Consider the following 18,399-nt stretch of genomic DNA (forward strand, 5'->3'; position numbering starts at 1 on the left):
CCATGCACTTCCAAGAACTTGGAAGAGTATATTTCATGGAACTATTTTACATATAAAACTGTAAAAATCTTTACGTAATGGGTAATTTACAAACTTTATTCTATTTCAAATTTTCATTTTCAAGTGACGTGAAATCAAATCGGGACAGCATGAATCTATGACTGATAGGCAATTCTGATATAGGACTAGAAATATCCTTATAAAATTCACAACTTAGACAATCAGTTATCTTTGAAACATGATATATCATAGGTTTCTTATAGTACGGCAAAAGCTGCAAACATTATCAATAAGGTTCTACAAAAATATTAAGGAAAATCTTCAATGAGCAACTCCTCACAGATGGAGGCAAACATCCATTTCCTATTTCGTCCTCATTATGCTGAAAGGCATCTTAATGACTGCGCATTATGTAACATTTAATTTCCCACAGTGATAACCCTGATATAAAATTATGCTATGAATGCATTATGCACACTCCAAACAAGAATTCACAGCTGAACCATGATCATACACAAGGTCGAGAACAAATATTAGTCTCACATTTGCAATTTCCAGGACGTCTGTCGATATCTCTATTTCTGTGCACCAGAGGATAACGCAGGCAATCTAACAAGGAACCAGATGAAAGGACAAACCACCTCCTTGGGAATTTCAACTGTTTACCAGTTGAATACTAGGTCTAAACTATATTATCCACTCAACCACCAAAAAAATAAAAGGAGAGGAACCAGATACAATGTTGCAGACAGTACTTACAATCACAGCTGGACATCTGGACACATCCCTATAGTTTTGCCCACTCATCCCCCAACAGTAGTGCTTGATTAATCAGTTAACACCTCAGCTTAGGGGATTTGTGTGCTTATTGTTTGCTTGGTTACCGTTTTTGGTGTTGCACATTTTTAGATAACACTTAAAATGAATATTAAATGTGAAGTACAGGTTAGTTTAAGTTAGAAACTATGTAGAATTGCGGTTAGTTGCATAAAGTATTGTATAAAATATTCGGGTGTTGGCTGTAACATAGGGTCAGTTACATAACGGACTTTGTTAATTGTCAGGGGCCAGTCTTATTCTTTACCAGATCCTTAGTTGCCCTCTAACTACACCTTTGGTATGAAACTTAAGTTGTGAACTGCAGGATTACATATAAGGCCTAGGGAGGGGTGACCGTGATAAAATCAACTTACTAGTAAACATAAATTTTACATACTGTACGTGGAAGTCGATATAAAAATTAAGCTGCAACAAAAAAATTCTTTTTTGTTTCACATACTGTATAAAGGATTGTTCCAGAAAACCTTACAAAGGTTCTGTATTGTTTATTCAATTGTTTAATCAGTGCAATTCATGTAAGCAAAAGGAAAAAAATTACAATACTCATTTTCTTAAATGGTATATTTCAATCTATAAAATCTTATAATTTACATAAAAGAAAAATGCAGAAGCTCTTAATTAATTTACAGAGAACAAACATAGTTCATACTTCTACAAGAAGGATCAAACCAATCTATATACAGTACAGTTACAAATGACAAAAAAGTTTGCAGTGTGTTTAAGTACTGTGTACTTTTCCATATACAATTCCAACTAATAATTATCCCTCAACCCAAGAACATTACCAACTGGGACCAATGCTGTTTATCCTTTCAAACAACTTTTCAGCAAACTGTCAAGAACTTTTTAAACAAGTTTTCAGCAAACTGTCAAGAACTTTTTAAACCTCTGTATTTGCAAACGCATTCAACTTCAGTACCAAAAATTTTAATAATTTGCTGAAACCTTCAATGCCCCCTAAAGTACTGTATGCTGCAAAGCATCAGTACTTTACATTTTTCACTGCCAAGCAAATCCAGGGTTGAGTCTGCAACATTTTCAAGAACAGTAATTTAAAAATAAAGTACATATAAAATTCCCATCATAGTCCTTATTTTTCCAAAAAGTTGTCTTTCCTGACATTGACTAACATCAAATATAGTTCCTCCAGCTATTTTTAGTTGGACATAATGCACTGCTTAACACCTCAGATTTACATACTGTTCAAAACAATTATTACAACAAAGGTAAATATGAAATATTGTGACTAAGTAAACATAACGAACGATCTTTTTTCAAAAAAGAAAAATATAGGTAATAAACAGAGGTATAACATATAAATGCAAAGCCTCCATCATGACAGGATATTTTGAAGTCAATGTTGTTCGAGGCAAATGATGCTCAACTATTCTACATTGCCATACATTCCTTACAAGATCAAGATTTCACAAGCATTACACAAAATAAAAATTGGTACTTTCATGTCGGATCTCATTTAAACTAGCAATCTATTCCCAATCAATTAAGGTGATTACATAAATTTACAGCAAAGATATGGAAATTATCCTTATCATGGAATACAACATTCATTACAATAATAGTCCTTTCTAGAAAATGCCTTTGATATCAATACCGTGAGTCAAAACTATGCAGGTACAAAAATCAGACAATATTAAAATCAAAGTTAATTATTCACTCATGATGAGACATTTTCCCCACCATCCATGGCACTTTTAGACTTTGGTGCCACGTAGTTTGGGCTGAGGGCGCGGCCTCGATGAGCAAAGGTGTAAAATGTAGGTCTGTTGCCAACAGTTTCCCAAGATCTGAAAAGTAGAAAACAAAGCCTTCATCATTTGTAATACATATATCCACTTAGTGACTGTGAAAGGCTGAAATCCTTATTCTTAAGGAAAACTAGAGCTTTCCCATTCGTCTTCCTAAATTTTTTGGTGTCTCCAAGGAAGTTGGCAGCCATGAGCCTCCTAGCTATTCTATCTCGTAACATCTAAATCTACTCTGCAGTTCTCTCCTTTCCTCCTATCAATTTCCTTATTCCTTTAAAAAAATTCTCTCTCACCATCCTCACCTCAATTTTTCTTGACAAATATAAACATTCCTAACCTTTACATCCCTAAACTTTTTGACATATCCCAAAAACTGAAGGTACCATTTCATTTGTTTTCAAAATTTTCCTCTTAGAATCCTTTCCTTCCAAATTTCTCTCCCCTTACTCTCTTCATCTAAGACATTCACAACTCTTTTCCACATTTTCCTGCTTTCAATCTCTTTTCCACTGCCTTTCTGGTCATCCAGGTTTCACATACATAAAACAAAATTCATAAAAGATACCCCAAGAGGGAAAGTAAAATACATGCAAAGCACGAAAATGTTAAAACATTTAAATCTGAGGTCAAGATACTGCCAGGTTTAGCATCTTATAGTATCCTTCAAAAGACACTTGGTGCAGTAGTATATAATTATACAGTACTAAGTTTGGTTAGGATTAAGTTGGAACAAGTAGTATCTTTAAAGATGATTTTCATAATCATGTGTATAATTTAGGTCAGTAGCTTACTGACTGTGACGAATAAGGTGTAAACATACAGAAAAGTTGCTTTAAGCACACAAATAAAAAAAAAAAAAGTTGGGGTCTATCATGATTTCCTCCTCAATATCAGCCTAAAAATTCATTTCAGAACTGCTGGCAATAGAACAAATATTGTCTCAGAATGCAACATCATCTCAATAGCTGCCTGGGGATGTTCAGCTGAAGACAGATATTAAAATTAGTGCTAAGGGAAATACATAATTACAATAAACTTAACTTTATCATACAGAAATTAACCAGTAAAGTGAGCAATTACAGACAGATAGAAAAAAGTTCAATAGTTAATAACACACAACATAAATGACCCCCTCATACTGATGCAAGCACTCCAGTCCTGGTACAACGGTGAAAAGGCAACAACTATGACATTTACTTTAAATTCTCCTCTCATCGTATTACAGATCCTTCTTGCATGACATGACAAAAGCTATCAGCTAAATATTGTCCCAGTGCTTCCCAAAAGTTTTGCCTTTTGCAAGACTCAATATCAATCAGTTTTCTATGTTTCATTCCAGCTTTAACTAATCTATTGAATGATCTTCCAAGTCATGCAGGTCAGTCATCAAAACTTTGTAAGTTTCTTCATGTTATTCTTTTACGGTACTGAGCTGCTTTTCCTAATGGGCCCCTTGGGCTTAAAACAACGTTGTAGTAGAATCCCCAGCTTGCAGGGCCAAGACAGAATCCTAGTTCAAGGTATTTGAGTCCAACTCGAAAGCCATGTCAAACCTTACTAATTAGTAACTGCATTTGTGTCCAAGTCAACATAATGGATTCAGTGTCCATGTTATAGATTTCTACTATAGTAAATCAATCGAAAGGCCATTAATGAGAAGAATTAAAACCAAATAATCAAATAAATGCCTGTAAACAATGTTACAGAAACTGGCTTTAATAATGCTTTGCACATTATTCAGTTTTCACATTAACAACCAAAAGTTCATTAATAATATAATGGATGGGTAATAATCTCAGAACTGGAGACATCTTAGACCACTACTTGCTCCCAGCTTCCTTGATAAACCTTCTATTTCATATACCTGAGGAAGGAAAACCTATGGGTCTCCTGAGACGACCTGAGAGATCCAACCTTAACACCCCAGTCAGGCCAGTTACAGCCAAGACTAATCGGTCTCTATTTCAGCCACCAGAAAGAGGAGGCAGGAAGTCCGACCAGTCCCCCTTTTGGGGAATGTACACAAAACAAGAAAAAACAGAATTCCTGAAAGCATTTCATCAGCTTCTAATAAAGATTGCACAGATTTCCAATAAAACATGCACAGGCTAAAGTACCTTTATTCCGAACCCCTTTGGTTTCAAAACCCTTGTCGTCAAGATACTTGCACATTTATTTTACAGTACTTCATAATGTTTGCAGAGTTCTTCTCAAATGACATGAATTGAATACTGTACCTACAACCCTTTTAGAACAAGCTTTTTCAAGATTCATTTAAGATTAACTTAAAAGTGTTAAAGACAAATCACTTTCATGGATCATTTACAATGAACAAACCATGCAATAAAAAGTATTATAAATATGGATGAATTATATACAACATTCTGAACTTGGAGGAAATAACCTACTTGTTTTGAAGTTGTACATTAGCTCTAATTTCCTTGAAATCTCCAGCAATGTGAAGAATTCCATACATTGCCAGAAGAAGACTCAGGAGACCTTGCACACCAATCTGAAAGAATGAACTTGTGAAGAATCTTTAAGAAATTCAAGTCATGCATTCACTATTCTACAAACAAACGGTTCTACCAGACCTTACAACAGTACACGTTAACCTTTCTAACAAGCCATACATATGCTTATGCTAAACCCTAATCCACTTTGGAACAAACTTTCCACTCTACTTACCATACCTATTACTTCCTGATTTTACAACAAAAAGATGACAGCTTTCTCGTTTGAGTAGAGCCTCAATATAAAAGTCCAAAAACTTCCTATATTTCAATTAGGTGATGAAGCTGATTCATCTTTACAATAACATAACCTTTATTTCCAGCTTTCAGTCAGGCAGTGACTTTGGGTAGAAGCTGCTCTCCCTGTTTGACAGAGAACAATTATTCAGATCTGGCTTGACCACTTTAGCAAGGTCTGAAGTCCATAATCAGGATTCCGATATAAGAGGCAATGTGTAAGTGCAATCACTATCCACTGATGAACTACAGGCTTCAGAAGAAAATTCAAAGGACATTAAGGACCTGGTAGGTTATAAATTACCATGACCAGGACATCTAAATCAATAATACTGTCCTCCCCATCACCAGAAATCCAACAGTCATCACCTGTGCAAGAGTCCTTAACAGATGGGATGGCAACATGACTTTCTTCATGTGAAAATAATGAGGTAGAAGAAAAGCAGGTTAGGGAAAATACTTCTGTTCAACATAGATTTCATGGAATTCTAAAACTGCAAGCCTGATTGATCCAAAGCATCAGCTTTTGTCCTAAGACTCTCTAAAGTCTGAAAAATGCTCTAAGGGTGGCTCTGGACCCTAGTTTAATCTTCACTACTCTCCCTGAGACCTAATTTCTTACCAACAACAATTCTGAGTTTGAACAGAGCTATGCACATTGTTCCTGATAAGAATGATGTTCATACAGAGAATTAGCCATTGCATATGCTGAATTTTAGCAGTGCTCTAAAATTCTTTGTCCTAGAAATAACAGGATGACAGTCTCTCTATAGATTCAAAACTATTCTTCATGTTTCTTATTTCAGAGGTATTTTGTGACATGTTTCTTGGCAATACTGATAAATGCAATCTTATAGTAAAATATTTCTATATCTTCATCTGAAAAATAACATTTTATAGCTTTAAGTCCATTACACTAGAGATGAATTACCAAATGTGCTCTTGTAACATTTTAACTTGCAATATGAGACCCACAAAATATTGCCATAACATATGGCTGCAAATAATTAATGGCAATAAAATCAAAACTTGTTTCTGCATTCATTCTAAATTTATGAAAGAGCAATTAATTTGCATGAATGTCTCTGCACAGCATTCAAAGCTACTAGCTACTATGTGATGCAAAGTAAAAAAAACTATTATTTCAATGTACAATATATTATTAGCACTTCTTTGATCTGTGGACAATTTTCCGCAAAAACAACCTAATTTCAACACCAAAAGCCACCTTTAGATTCACTCACACTTTCTTTTCAAATCTCCCAAAAAATAAGTTTTGGATATCAAAAGCCAAAGTTGCATCATTGCCATCACCTAAACTTATTAGTAAACTGAGCAAAAACAATCCACAAATGTAACAATAACAAAAATAATTTGAATACGTAAAGAAACAAATCTAGTTCCCTAAAACTCTCCTGGTCTACTTAATGTGCTCTCATTCTGCAAGACAAAAAATCCTTAACAGTTTCCATGGGACACGCATCAATGTAATATTAATGAAATACACTACAAGCTTTTCAATGACACAGACTCAAGAAGAGCCTTTAGTTAAACAATCTCCTGTCTTTAACACTAAAATAAATTTATATTTTTAACACTGAAAGTCAATTATAAGACAAGTATTTTATCAATCTCTAATTGGTTTGTTTTCCCATATGGTAGCTGAAATACATATCAAGAACCCTTATTGCAATTAAATTACCATGCAAATGTGAATCTTTAAGCCTAGCAGACAAAAGTAAATATAAAATATAGAAATTAAATGATCTTGAAATATTTATACAAGCCAATTATGTAAACTCATGAAAAGTGGTCTGCATCTATCACACTCAGCTCAATGGTATGACCATCATGCACTTCAATTCTAATATGATGACCATAGAAGACTACGTACTTGCAATAAATAAATGTAAAAATCCGTCTGTAGACGAGATAACTTTCTTTAATATGGTAGTACTAAAATTTATATAGCTGAAAATAACAAACTAAAAGAAATAATGAGCTATTTTAATGCCTGAAGTAAACAGGAAAAGAAAGGTTAGGTTAGGTTAGGTTCAAACCAGTTCAACTCTCTACTCAACTTCCAAGCCCTAGAATATATTCACCAAAAAATCCACTTACATAACACTTAAGACCATAACATAAAGTTCGGCTCCTGAAACTCAATCACCTGCATAGATGAAAAGAATTTCTTGGCATTCCCCTACTGCAAATATGTTCTACAGCTACTGTATCTACCAAAAGCATCATTATCACTTGAATACTTGTGTGATAAAATTACATTTACTGTACCAGTCTCTAATCACAAATTTTTTATTATTCTGTCTACACACTGTAATACTTTTCTAATATGTGAGAGAACAGACAATGAATTTAAATCTACTCTACTCTGATAAAAATTTAATGAAAATTTAAATCATATGTACTTCTCATTACAATCACTGCTGGCAGGGAGTTTAATTTGCTCTCTGATTTGCATTTTATTTATTTGGTTCTTCACTCATAAATCACTTATAATTCTAAGATTTTTAGTTTTTTGTGACAGAGTTAATTAAATGCTTCAGTGCAACTCCAGAGTCCATACAATTGCCCCCGATGGCATTGCAGCAGACGTGACCACTTTAAAACCCGACTCCCTCAATTTATTCAAGACATCCGTGGGATACATATAAGGCTGCAGGGTAAGAACTCTCTTACCACAGGTTGTGGGCTCACATCTTCCAAAGGAACCAGCCTTTTTGGACACAATACCATTTTCGTCAAAAGTGAACCCCAGGGATTCAACAATAGGACCGTACGCCTCTTCCTTCTTGGGTATCAAGCTATCGAGGCCTTCCACTTCAACACCTGCATGACCAGGTGTGCCTTTCACTATGATATATGCCATAATAACCATCACAATGTGAAAGATGACCCCAGATAGTGGGATCTCCTTGCTGCTACATATAAGAAATAAATGATTTGCAGCAAGTAAATTACTTGGCGAACTTTTCTTCACACACAAGCCACGGCTACACACACAATCACCGTAGGCAAGTCAATGGAACAGTCCATCTTTTAGCACAGTATAATGTAGAGTACTGAGTAGCAATACATAACAAAGAGGGGGCACCACATAAGCTTTGGAAAGGCTTCCAGAGAGATTTCACAGCACTTTCATGGCCTCTCTCTCTCTCTCTCTCTCTCTCTCTCTCTCTCTCTCTCTCTCTCTCTCTCTCTCTCTCTCTCTCTCTCTCTCTCTCTCTCTCCTTTGCCCTATATTCTTTTATCATATCTGTGCTTGAGAGGAAATCTTATCAAAATTAACATTTAAATATTCTTTAAAATGCACCGAAACCTGAGTATCAAAAGTATTCCTATATATGTAACTTATTTCTGCTAATTAGCATGAAATATTCTGTAACACTGAACACTTTTTTAGAGATGAATCAAAACGCGTTATCACCCATCACTTCCGTGAAGATATGACTATGCTCGAGAAAATATGGCTTCTCTGATGGGGGAATCTCTGGGATTTACCCGGTTGAGTTGTTTCCCGCTTTATGATCACTAATCCTTTCGTCCGAGTCAAGTGATAATCCTCCGTGCTCACAAAGGGCGTGACCACAGTACACAAATTCAAGTCTTTCAGCTTCCTACATCACCTTCATTGATATTTTTGGATTTTTACCTTTCCGTTTCCATTACGTCAATCTTCCATGTTTCAAAATTTCATCAATTTGACAGGGCACCAACTACACTTCCATTTCTATTCTCTAGAACATATGCAATATAAATTGTGGTAAATTAAAGTATTGTTAACAAGTCAAATACCTCTAACAAATATGTAAGAGGTATTTGACTCTATAAAACTAAATCAAACTTGACGGTATGTATCACAAACCTTTTAGGTTTATGAGCATTCCTTACCAAGGATATAATAATTCAATTTTTCATTTAACTGACTATATATATAGATATGCCAAGATTTTAACTAGCTACAGTGAAACATATCTTCACCATTTACTTCTCCTACAATAAGAATAAAAATTAAATAATACCAAAATCCCTTACTCAGTCTACACAAAACTTCATCAATAAAACAATACCATGGTTAAAAAATGGAATCAGCAAAATTTCAAGAAATTTTTCATTGCTGGCACTGATTTTTTAATTCCTGTGAACTAAGCAACTTGACATAATCAAGGGAAAGCAATTACAAAGGATCTAAATTTACGCTTGGAGGTTAAATTGTCTACATATTAAGTACAAGAAAAATCCACTTGGAATCTCTCTCTATTTACTTGAATCTCTGTGGGGCTGATGTTCTGCTTCATTTTGTATAAAACTGCCAAACATGAGTCCTGATACATGGACAGTCTTACGCACCCTGGTTAATCACTTACATCCTCTTCTCTGAACTTCCACCCTTATCCATTTGATATGAATTAAATATAGAATTTAGGCCAAAGGCCAAGCACTGGGACCTATGAGGTCATTCAGCAGTGAAACGGAAATTCACAGCAAAAGGTTTGAAATGTGTAGCAGGAGGAAAACCTCGCAGTTGCACTGTGAATCAATTGTTACGGCAGGATGGAAAGTAGGATGGAAGAAGGAGAATATGAAAGGGGGTACAGTAAAAGGAATGAAAGGGGTTGCAGCTACTGGCCGAAGGCAGGCTGCAAAGAACCTTAAGTAAACAGTGCACTGACGGCAATACTCCCCTACGGGGCGCCCTATTTGATATGGCAAGACACTCAATCTCTGTCAAACCTACAGAAAATTGGAAAGCTGATTAGATGGTGTACTAAAATGCAACATAAAAATCTTACAATACCTAATGGCCTGGAAAAAGGAAAAGGAAGCGTTGGAAGTTGCATCCCAGATGTTCAGCCATACTTCATGGAATTAATACCTACAGCTTTTTATTAACAAGATCTTATTTTGGCAGTTTAGTCAACATCCAGGAGCAAAACAAGTTATCTTATAACCACTTCAGAACACAATAAAAAGTAAATTAAATAGCAAAGTACTTGAATGAGGATATATAACAGTAAAAGAACATCAAGAGATGGGTCACTGGATCAGAAGAGAATATTGTTTAATGTATAACACAACAGCCTGTCTGGAGAAGATGGGGAAGCAGAATAGGGTAACATCAATTTCCCCAAACCAAGCAATTGGGAACCGAATACTGTACAAATGTAATTGGTCAGAAATAAGCAGCGAATTAATGGACACATTGGAACTCTCCCTCCAGAACCCCAAAAAGGCAGAGTCATGAGCCTATCTAAAAGCATTGTCATCCATCCTCCAGCAAAAAGATATATCTCATTAGCCTTCTTCTGAAATGATTGTCACTTATGTAAAGTCCTAAGAGGCTTCTAACAGAAGAGCACCAAGCTATTTTCTTGGCTTTCCTTCAATCTGAAAACCAAGAACAATCAAAAGAATATGAAGAGGAAGGCAGCGAGCTCAAGGAGTGGGAGAGGAAAAGAATGAGGGGGAGGCTGAATGGTGCTTCCCAGCCTTGCTCCTAGTTCTAGGAAAACCAAGGAGTGACAGCAATAGCGGCATCAGCAATAAACAATCGCATCTCTGGAACCCTCCCTAAGGCAGGTGCACTGGCATCAGGAACAACACCAGCAGCAGCAGCAAGAACAGTACCATTATCAATAGTAATGGGGCTGTATTAACAGCATAAGATGCAACTGACTAAAACATAAGTATTGGCACAGCAAAGGAAAGTGGAGTTAGTCTGCCTTCCCAATGAACTGTCAGTCTCTCTCCAGCAATTCCCAGGGATCCAACAGACAGCAGATAAGAACACTGGGGGCATTGCATGAGGAGAGGAGGAAGACTATCCAGCTAATACCGACAACCTACACCCGGACTGTACATGAACTTGACAGCGACTGAAGAAAAAGTGGTAGTTCAGTAATGTGACTCTCCCCTGCACCAGTAATTCTCTTGTTAATCAGCTTCAACAACCAAACCAGCGTTCATTCAAAGAATACTTTCTAAACATGACAAACTTGCATGACTGCGTACGAAAACCAATAAACTAGAAATAATTTCATAAAACTGTAGTAAACACACTTTCCTAAATTATGACAAATAAACATTATACTTACGTCAGTCGGCAAAGAGATGAATTCTTGTTCTGTAACGCGCATATACGTTCGATCTGTCATTCATAGCCAGCCAAAACCAATATTAACATGAAAGAGAAAACACATAATTACAAAACAAGTCTTACATATATAATGTAAATATAGAACATTCTGTTAGCATTAAGCAATACAAAACCTATAAAGAGGAATCGACATTGACATTTTAACAAAACAATGACAAGGTAATATAGTGCAGACAAGATATGTGGTACCTGGTATGGAAAGCTTGGCTTCAATTATAAATTTATAATAAATGTCTGTAAAGTGCAATCTCATAAAACAAACATGATAGAGTAACCTGAAAAATACAAGAAAAATTATCAGATCTAACCGATTTCCTTCTAACAAACCGAATATATATGTAAATAATGTCTCATCAGACAAATACCTGAATTTTGAAGATCAAGTTATAAGACCGACCTCTGGAAATTCAATTACAGACTTTAGAATACGATCGTGATGTTACCAAAATCAAGAATTTGGTAAAAAGGAAAACCATAATTAGTATGCTTTATTAATCATAGCTACAGTTAAACTTTCCATGCTTTCTGCAAATCAAGCATATAGCCTATGCATTCATGAACAAAGACTTAATATTTTTCTAAATGAAACAAGCACAGACAAATGCACTCTCTAAATTGGTTTTAATCATGAACTGAAAATCTGTGGACTGCAATGTTCATTATTCAATCATAAGATTGTGAGTAGAATCAACTTCGCCTAACGTATTTCACAGTAACCTTGGTGGAGATAATCTATAGTTCACTTGGACAGTGAATTTCCCATAGTTGTAAGCAGGCTAGGTTAAGGTACGCCCAGTCTTTCACAGGTTAGCTACAAACTAAACCTTCCAACATGGCTGACCTTAAACTGTTACATGTTAAATACAGCCTTTGGGTGTTGGTTTTTAAAACTGCATTTACTTTTTCACTTACACATCTACTTTAAAGCTCTTCAGTTACATAATTTCGTAAGCTATGAAGTTCTGCATGTAGGCATTATAAAAGGATAAATAAAATTCTCATTACATCTTAATCAAGCAGTAATGATAGACAGACATTAACTCTTGCTATATTCTTGTGCGCTGCACATGAATCTAGGTTTCAGTGCTTTGATCACCGCCCCCACCAAGCCAGGTAAGTACAGAACAGTATAAAGAATTCAGGCCAAAGGCAAAGCGCTAGGACCTATGAGGTCATTCAAAGCTGAAATTGAAATTGACAGTAAAAGGTTTGAAAGTTGTAACAGGAGGAAAACCTCGCAGTTGCACTATGAGTCAATTGTTAGGAGAGGGTGGAAAGTAAGAAGGAGTAAAAAGATTACGAACAGAGGTACAGTAAAACGAATGACTCGGGTTGCAGCTAGGAGGCAAAGGGACGCTGCAAAGAACCTTAAGTAATCACTGCAGTGCACAGCATGCACTGCACTGACAGCACACCGGCCAGGTAAGGGCACGGTATCCAAGAAAGGTTAGGTCACATTCCTTCAGAAATGCCTGCTACAGTTCAGGGTAGCCTAGGCCGGACCACATGGCCCTTCCATCTACATTTCACTCCTTTCCAGTCATTAACCCAGCCAAAGAAACCCCAGGTTCCCACTGGGTGTCTTCTTATACCGCCAAATATAACCCAAGCAAAGGGGGTTTGTGTTAGGCTAGCAGGCACTGCCATCTCCGATGGTAAAGAATGTCACATTTATCAGTGTCAAACTAAAACACTTCTCATAAAAACCATATTTTACCACTTTTACAATGAATTAATATCGTTTGGATATTTAACCGAATACCGTTGCTAAGGTTACACATCCTAACGTGATTAGGCCAACATACGGAAGAGGATAAACTTCCGGCTGTATTGGGCTATGGCCTAAGTTGACTTATATCAAAGTATATAATGGTAAAGAAAATTTCTGAGAGATAACAATACACTCCAAAAAAATATCAAAAATAAAGGAGTGGTTTTGATTCAGGTATAATTTACTGTTAACATTACGGTAAGAGTAGGATAATCCAAGATCATGCCAGGGAGGCCGATACGTCTCTTCTACACTACTCAATAGGCTACATTATTTTCACTTTGTATGATTTTCTGTCTGGGTAAATATGCGTAAAAAGAAGAAAATGTGCTCTCACGTTGCGCAGCTGAGTATCCTGCATGAAACAGGGACACAATTCCAAAGAAAAATGCGAGTTTCGGCCAAATGACAGCCATGGTTGACGACGATTGTTTTGAACGTTTTCTACGGCATGACAATTCAGCGTCTGGCAACGGCTAGTGGCTGCTAACCAGGAAAGAAAATTTGCAGAAGAGGAAATCGTACGAAGAGATTTAATGAATAATAAAATAAATATACCCAAAATGAAAAGAAATAAAAAATAAATAATTAAAAAACAGGAAAATGCAGTAAAACTTCCTAAGTCTGCTCCTCTTCACGGGCGTAATGGAGATGGAAGTGAGCATCTCTGCAGAAAAAAAAGCTGCAATTTTGAGCCTGTGACCATGAAAGATTTGTAACAAGTATGCACAATGTAGGATCAAATAAATCTGTGAATAACAAAGGAGATAGTGATTGGAAAAACAAGTAGATTCAAATATGGGTATCTGCAGACTACGGTTCGTCATTATCAAGCTGATACCCACTCGATTAATTGACACATGTAATTCAATCCATTGTGGTCTGCCATGGAGACGCTTGTAACTGGCTGGGAAAATATTCTGTGAATATTATGCAGAAAATACGAGAAATGACAAAGCTGTAGTAAGCGATCTTGCTGGAGTAAGAGAAACCATTGCGCTGAAAGATGCCTTAAGACAAGGAATGATATATGGGCCAAGACTACTGATAACATTTCCAAAATCTATGAGGCATGAATTATCATCAGGTCTGAATGGCCTTATATCCTAGGGCAAGTATAATTTCATTTTCAAAATTTCCTTTCCACTGGTTGTCAGTTAATTTGAAAGACATTGTCTCTGCATTTGTGTACTCCTGTATAATTTTTTAAAAATGCAATTTTGGAAAATATATTGAACGCACATCACGTATGCGCTGGCTCTCACAGAAGTGTCAGTCATAGAACAGGTATAAGGAGAGCTCTGCTATGAGAGCTTACAGTTTTAAAAGTAAACAGGAAATTCAATACAAAGGCTTCAAGATTCTTGCCAGTTCCCTAATAAACATTCTCCGCTATTTTTAGAACAATGGTTTATTAAACAGTCTAGCCCTCCTCATTGTTGCACTGATGTTGTCCCACTTAAAGTAGGCTAAAATGAAATTTCCCTTGGAACTTCATTTCTCTCCTTTGAGAAGGTAATAGTTCCTCTGCTCCTTTGTTTTTATTGTAAGTTGTAAACACCATCTTTGATTCTGAGTTATGCTCAATCTTATTAGCCAAACTGTCTCAATGTCACTTTATAAAGCTCTATGTCTTTGTAATAATTTCGGTATCTTTACTTGTTCTTTTATTACCTTTTCTTGAACCTTGTAATTTATTGCCATTGCATTAATTTTCTGTTGTATTTATTATAACCTAGAAAATAGGACTAGGTACCAACACATTGGCTATTGGTGCTATATACAGGAAAAATATTGAGAAAGCTTCTGACTATCCTGCTTTTATTGCTAAAGTTCCGGGTTTCTGTAAATATATCGGGATGAGTCAGTTAACATCAAGCCCTGCATTCATGGTGGGCACTCATCCAAGTGCTGACCAGACCCAAGTCTGCTTAGCTTCGTTGATCGTACGACCTTTGGTACAAATTTTTTTTTTTTTTTTTTTTGTATATTCGTTTACGAATATCAATAATGATTATGTGAGTTACTTTAATATTGCCTTTTTACCTTTATTTATATTACAAATTAATTATAAGAAGCATTTTCAAGCAGATTTGTGAGTCTGATGAGCATCAGAAGGTGCCTGATATAGTAAGTAAATAATATTCTGGAGTAACAGAATCCAAATTTCAGTAAAGTGTGTTAATAATTTGGAGACGCCATCAATATTCAAGAATTATTATGGAAATAAACATTTCTTACATCTAAATTTTTCAGACTGGGTATGAATTTGAGGCGTTATACAGCTTTTCGTTATTAAAAGGACAACATCATACCATGAAAAGTTCCTTATTGTCTGCTATATTCTCATAGACCAATACTAACCTAACTACCATTCCTTATTTATTCAAGGGTTACTGTCAGGTTCTGTAAATGAGGAAACCACGAAAGTTTCAGTTTTTGTCATTCCTTATGGGTTACATAAACAGGTATGCCATTTTGTATGACCAATGTTGTTGCAATCTTTAAGCGTCTAATGAATAATTTCGTCTATGGTTTAGATGGCGGCTGTGTCTACAGTGACGATAATCTTTGTCTACTCGTCCTTTTGGCGGGAACACCTGGAAAGCTTAAAAAAAAAAAACTTCTAGAAACTCCTCCAGGAAGCAAGACTGGAGATGAATTTGGCAAAGACACCCTTGGACAAGGACGTGTTAGGTATCTTGGTCATGTTTCTTGTCCTGTTCTTGAAGAGGAGAGTGGAATAAATGTTACAGAGGCCACAAGTTCCCGGTGTATCCAAAAATGACTAGCTCCCACTAGGTGAAAGGCAGTCCAGCGGTTTCTGGGAATGGCTGTGCAATGTTTTAAGTGTTGGAAAATGTTGTGAGGATCAGAATTGTGAACTTGACTTGATGATCTGTTTTTGGTAATAAAGTCCTGTGCTGTAGGATCCTTGGATATGCTTGCTTGAGATTAAACTCCTTAGATTTTAGTAAATGTTTTCTTTTAGTAAACTTTAATTTAGCCAACAGTTTTACTGGTACTGTTACTTGCCTACCACATCTGGATTATCTCTTACAGTAAGTAATCGTACAGTTCTTTGTAACAAAAACAAAAAACAAAAAAACCACTCATTTTTCTTAAGCCTGAGGCTTGTACAACAATGGGTTTGTGGATATTCATTTGTACAATCTGCACAATGGAATTTTTTTATTAATTTTGGAAAAGTGTTTAAATTTTAATTTTTAGGTTCCGTAATTGTACCACCAGTGAGATTCCCTCAGTCTGAATCAGTTATTTCCTGTTGTGTCAACTGGTAAATCTGACAAATTCATGACACTTTTCCAGTAACCAAAGACGAAATTTTTCTCTGTCGAAAATTAACTGCCTTCACAACATTATTGATCGATAATTTACATTATAGATCAGTCTATAAGACCTCAACGTGAAATAAATTAAAATAGAATAAAATAGAATTTAGGCCAAAGGCCAAGCACTGGGACCTATGAGGTCGTTCAGTGCTGAAACGAGAATTGACAGTAAAAGGTTTAAAAGGTGTAACAGGAGGAAAACCTTGCAGTTGCACTGTGAAACAGTTGTCACAGAGGGTGGAAAGTCAGATGGAAGAAAGAGAATATGAACGGAGGTACAGTAGAAGGAATGAAAGAGGTTGCAGTTAGGGGCCGAAGGGACGCTGCAAAGACCCCTAAGTAATGCCTACAGTGCACCAAATGAGCTGCACTGTCGGCACTACCTCCCTACAGGGGCAATGAATTAAAAGAATGAGCGAGTTTACGCAGACCATATGGCCCAGCACTGGAGTCGAGGAGTTTATTCAGCGCAGTATGTGAGATAATGATTTTTTTTCTTTTTTGTTATTTCTAGATTTTGTAACCAAAGTTTAAGGGGAAACCCCAGCAGGGGTACAGATAGATGTTCATACCTGCTTTCTCACAAGTTAAGTGAGGTTTAACAGCATCACAAAGCTTTCGCTAGCTTTCTCCGTTGAAAATCTTGTGGTAATTAGTGGCCTTTCGACTCAGTGATATCTCTTTTAACTTTTCTTTCAAGTTTTAAGGTCCTCGCTGCCTCCCAGTAGAGCAGGGGCGTCCAACCCCCATGCCCGTGGGCCGAAAGTGGTCCGTTTGATTTTGAAAGTGGCCCGCTAGAGAAAAATAAGTAAAAGTATATTTCTCTTTTTTATATACATACATACACACAGATGGCCCGCATGACTTTTTGTTTTTTCAAGAGTGGCCCTCAGACTAAACAACTTGGACGGCCCTGCAGTGGGGGGATTTTGTTTAATATTTTATCCTAGATCATTATTGGTTGTGAATATTTTTTTTTTTTAATTTCGTTTTTTATAACACAAAGGGGTTATGACATTCCAAAAATATGTACAGGATTTTAGTTTTTTTTTTTACATTTTTGTCTTTTTCCTCTGATCACAAAAATGTTGAAGCATTTACAATAATTACATGTATTTTATAGATTTATTTTTATGAGATGTCTTAGAAAGTTGACGGCAAAAAAATTAAAAATAAATTAAATCCTGCGTTCGATCCAGTAGCTGCGTGCATTCAGGCGTGTCAGTGCACCTGCAAGATTATAAAGGCATTTAAAACCACAACGTGGATTTCCTGAGGGCGGGTCTGGAAGTGATTGCAATGATGATGGTGACTGTGCAATTCTGAACTGGAAACTTTTACTTCCGAATTTCTTCTCGTGACCCGCCGGGGTTCACGGAGATGTACTTTCTAAGAGATGGTAATTTGTCGGTCACGACTTTCTTACGATAGGAGGCTTCGATTTCTCATCGTCTTTTGAGAGCATGAGGAAACGTTTACTTGTGTTTCCCGTATTTGTTGCTACTTTTGTGGTCTATATTTGAGCGAGTGTTACCACCAAGCCCTGCCCCAGTAGACTTACAACTGGCATTCGAGATCGAAAAGAAATTCAATGTGATCTGGTTTAAAATTCGTTGACAAAGTGTAGCCTAAATGTCTGGTGCCTCTCTTACTGCCCTGCTGTAGTTTTTCCATTCTAGACCTACCTGTCTCACTTCCCCGAAGTTCTCCTTTCTCCTCTTCTGTAATTTTTCCATTCTAGACC

General features: G+C 36.3%; 1 protein-coding gene across 1 annotated transcript; it reads right to left on the reverse strand.

Annotated features, from left to right (window-relative positions):
* Nucleotides 1-1,383: 1,383 nt before the first annotated feature.
* Nucleotides 1,384-13,799, reverse strand: EMC5 (ER membrane protein complex subunit 5). The gene is made up of 4 exons (XM_067129484.1): nucleotides 13,640-13,799; nucleotides 11,470-11,522; nucleotides 5,015-5,118; nucleotides 1,384-2,645 (listed from the first exon to the last, which is right to left on the reverse strand). The coding sequence occupies exons 1-4, from the start codon at nucleotides 13,716-13,718 to the stop codon at nucleotides 2,516-2,518; spliced, it is 366 nt and encodes a 121-aa protein (XP_066985585.1). The 5' UTR covers nucleotides 13,719-13,799; the 3' UTR covers nucleotides 1,384-2,515.
* Between the last annotated feature and the right edge of the window lie 4,600 nt (nucleotides 13,800-18,399).

This window comes from Macrobrachium rosenbergii, chromosome 27 (assembly GCF_040412425.1).
Source record: "Macrobrachium rosenbergii isolate ZJJX-2024 chromosome 27, ASM4041242v1, whole genome shotgun sequence".
NCBI lineage: Eukaryota > Metazoa > Arthropoda > Malacostraca > Decapoda > Palaemonidae > Macrobrachium > Macrobrachium rosenbergii.